The 3,456-nt window shown below is 44.1% G+C and overlaps 1 protein-coding gene across 1 annotated transcript; it reads right to left on the bottom strand.

Moving 5' to 3' along the window:
* Positions 1 to 795: 795 nt before the first annotated feature.
* Positions 796 to 3,023, bottom strand: LOC108597635 (Sr-CI). The gene is made up of 4 exons (XM_033293570.1): positions 2,791 to 3,023; positions 2,187 to 2,727; positions 1,322 to 2,079; positions 796 to 1,269 (listed from the first exon to the last, which is right to left on the bottom strand). Exons 1-4 carry the CDS (start codon positions 3,017 to 3,019, stop codon positions 896 to 898), a joined length of 1,902 nt encoding a protein of 633 aa, XP_033149461.1. The 5' UTR covers positions 3,020 to 3,023; the 3' UTR covers positions 796 to 895.
* Positions 3,024 to 3,456: the final 433 nt, after the last annotated feature.

The raw sequence follows: 3,456 nt of genomic DNA, 5'->3' as shown, positions 1-3,456 counted from the left end.
GACTGGGCTGCCTGCCTTGCGGGCATTGTAAACTGATACATCAGAGAAATTTCATTAAAGGATCGTGGTTGAAGTCTTCAAATGCTCATTAAACATGCAACAGGGCTCATCTGTTGTTAAAGGATGAAGCATGTGGAAATCCTGTCTTGGCAGCTTAACGAGAGAGAATTTGAACCTTCGTAGCTTATCATACGCTCATTATAGAGCTAGAAAAGATTTAAATAATATAATATTTTAAATATGTAAAATGCGCGAATATTTAAGATAATACCTTATCTACATTATACATACGCTAGAAGTTAAAACTCTGATATTAAGTGATATATTATTGAAATTTGTTAGCCTAACATCAAGCTAATTTATTTACATTTTTAAATGCTACTTAATTATTAACAATAAAAATAAGGTATTATTTTCTGAATAGACTAAAAGTTAATGTTAGACTAAAATGTTACTTCAAATGCTGCTGTACTTCTATTTTATTATTATCAGCAAAAAACACAAAGTATTGGCACATTTGATAGTCTAATAATATTTTAAGTCTTAAGCTTGAGCCCCCAATGCTTGCTCTGATAATTTTTATAGCTATAAAACTTTATTATTATTGCATCGATAATAAACATATAAATTTATTTAAGCAGCAAAATCCATTCAGTAGCTTGTACTAAACTAATTGATTTTTATTTAAAGCACTAACACCAGCTGCAAATCATTTACGCTTAATTCATTTGGCACTAATTTATATAAATTGCTTTTAATTGTTTTTTCAATAAAATGCAACGACATGTAGTTTAAAATCAATCAACTTTAATAGAGCATTTTAATTGTCGTTAGCGCTTATGCATAGAAATATTAACAGCAGTGCCTAAGCACTTATCCATTTGATTTGGACTGCTCATAGCTCAGTTACATTGCGTATATCGACGCCCAATTCCTCGAACTGCACACTATCCTCATCGGCAGTCACATCGGAGTCGCAGAGCGCTGCAGTTGCCTCAGAGTCAGCCTTGTAGCGTGGCTTGCGCTCAAATGTTGCTTTGGTTAGCTTGGCTATGTTCGTCTTAAAACTGACGACCTTGTCCATGGTGACACGCCGGGCGTTCTGCCAGCGATATGCGACGCTGGCCAGCACGATGGTCAACATAATGGCAAAGAGCAGATACCACATGAAGCGTACGGAATTGCCCGAGGAGTTGCGATCGTTGTCATCCTGCAGATCCAAGTAGCTGACGGACCAAGCAATGCGCGGCTGCTGGGTGGGCTTTGGAACTAGAAGGAATTGAGTAATGAATTCACATTGAATGCAATTTGTATAAATTACCAGTTGTGGAAGTTGTTGTAGAAGTTGTTGTTGAAGTTGCTGTTGTTGTATTAGGCGCTCTTTTGGTTGTTGTTGTTAGCGCAGCTCTTTTTGTTGTAGTTGTTGGCTTCTTAGTTGTTGTTGTTCTGGCTGTTGTTGTTGTGCGCTTAGTGGTTGTTGTTGTGCGCTTAGTTGTTGTTGTGCTGCGACGTGTTGTTGATTTTGTTGTTGGCTTAACAGTTGTTGTCGTCGTCGTTGTTGTTGTTGTTGGCCTGCGCTTTGTAGTGCTTGTAGTTGCTGCTGTTGTTGTTGTTGTTCTTTTAGTTGTGGACATTGTCGTAGTCGCTGCTGTTGTTGTTGTTGTTGTTGTAGGCAGCTCCACTGTAGACTCCTCCCGCTTGGAAATGCAAACATTAAAGTCGGGACAACAATCCTCACGATCCACGCACGCATCATCACAGCCGCAGCCTTTGAACACAAACCCCATAATCTGAACGTTCAATGGCGCTTCCTGGCCACAGCGCTGACTGCAAGACATAATGTCGAACACTGCCGGCTCCATGGTCTCTTTGGTGTCCTCTGTGGTGGTTGTGAGCTCGCCACCGCCGCACGCCTCACCCGTTAGCAGCTCCACATCATCGATGGCAATGTCGCCCAAATGATTCGTTGCATTCAAAGCGCTGAAAACAATTTCAAAATCCTCCGGCATCTCATCTATGGAAATCGTATGCTCCAGCCAGCGATTGCCGCGATTGCCGCTCTCTGAGAACTTCAAAGTACTAAAGAGAAAGAGTGAGAGAGCATGAGAGCGAGAGAGCGAGCGAGTGCGTGGGTTGAGTCAGCGCTACTGTTTATCAGCAAACAAGCGGATGCGCTGGCAACTTACGTATTCTGATATTGCTGCCACATGCGATCCAGTGGCATGCTATGCGGCTTCACTGACACCACCAGCGTGCCCACGCCATTGCCATACATGAAGTAGTGGAAGCGAAAGCAGCAGGCTGTCTTCAAGCTCAGCTCACGCGGATAAGTGGGCGACATCAAGTGATAGACACTTGTGCTTAAGCTGTTCGTCTCCATCAACATATAATGTCCGCCAAGGCGACTGAGCAGCGTGTGATCATGTCGCGGACCCGTTTGGAATGTATGAAAGTGATTGACGGTGGCAACGCGTCGCCAGGGCTGAAACAATGTCATTTGTGTGACCCAGCCGCACAGATCTTCGCTTTCAAAATCGCAGGCATGCGTCTGCGTGTGATTGCGATGCCGACAGCTGCCTAAGAAGCGATCCCAGTTCTCGCCATTGCAGTAGGCCACGGCGCTGCCGGCGACCACATACTCGTCCTGGCAAAGCAGCACAGCCTTAAAGTTGCGAAACAGCACCACAGTGCCATTCTGCGGATCCACAGGCTCTTCACAGCCGCCGCCTGCAAAGGCTCATACACTATAGTTGGGCTTACTTCTAAGACTGATACTGAGACTGTACTTACGCGCACACACGGGTCGCTCGCCCGTGACTCGTCCATTGGCAGCGCAGCTTAGAAATTGTGAGCCCTGCAGTGTATAGAAGCGATCGCAGCGAAATCTCAAATAATTGCGTCGCGTCAATATGGAGCCATTGGGCAGATCGTCGGGCTTGTTGCAACGCGCTGCGATCAGCTGCAAGTGCAGCAATAAACAAAGCGCTGCAGCTGCTGCAAATTTTAGTATAACCCACATGCTTGATGTGCGCTCAAGCTATGTACTAAGACTGACTTCCAGCTGCAGCAAATCTTCAGATATCACCCACTTTCCTGTCTCGCTCTCGCGCTCTCAGCTGATAGTGCGACATGCGACGTAGATAAGCTAGCCTGGCCTTGAGCTGCCGCTGAGTGGGAGTTGAAGACTCAGTTAGACGCTCAGTTTAGCTGAGCGTAGCTATTGGAACTTTCCAGCTATTTTAAAGCTACAATATAAAAACAAAGTGACGTCAGCATCTTGGAATTCCAAGTGATATGCGCAAACAGCAGTTTTGATACTCTGGATTAAGCTTCAGACTACATAACTTTATAAATAACTAAGCGGTTCTTAAGAGCTAGAACATTTAAAGAACATTTGCTAGCAATAAATTTGCATCCCCCTATTAGGCATAGCACAACTTTGGAATTTTGTCAACA

The sequence above is a fragment of the Drosophila busckii genome, chromosome 2L (genome assembly GCF_011750605.1).
Source record: "Drosophila busckii strain San Diego stock center, stock number 13000-0081.31 chromosome 2L, ASM1175060v1, whole genome shotgun sequence".
Taxonomy (NCBI): domain Eukaryota; kingdom Metazoa; phylum Arthropoda; class Insecta; order Diptera; family Drosophilidae; genus Drosophila; species Drosophila busckii.
This window is presented reverse-complemented; position numbering and strand designations above follow the sequence as displayed.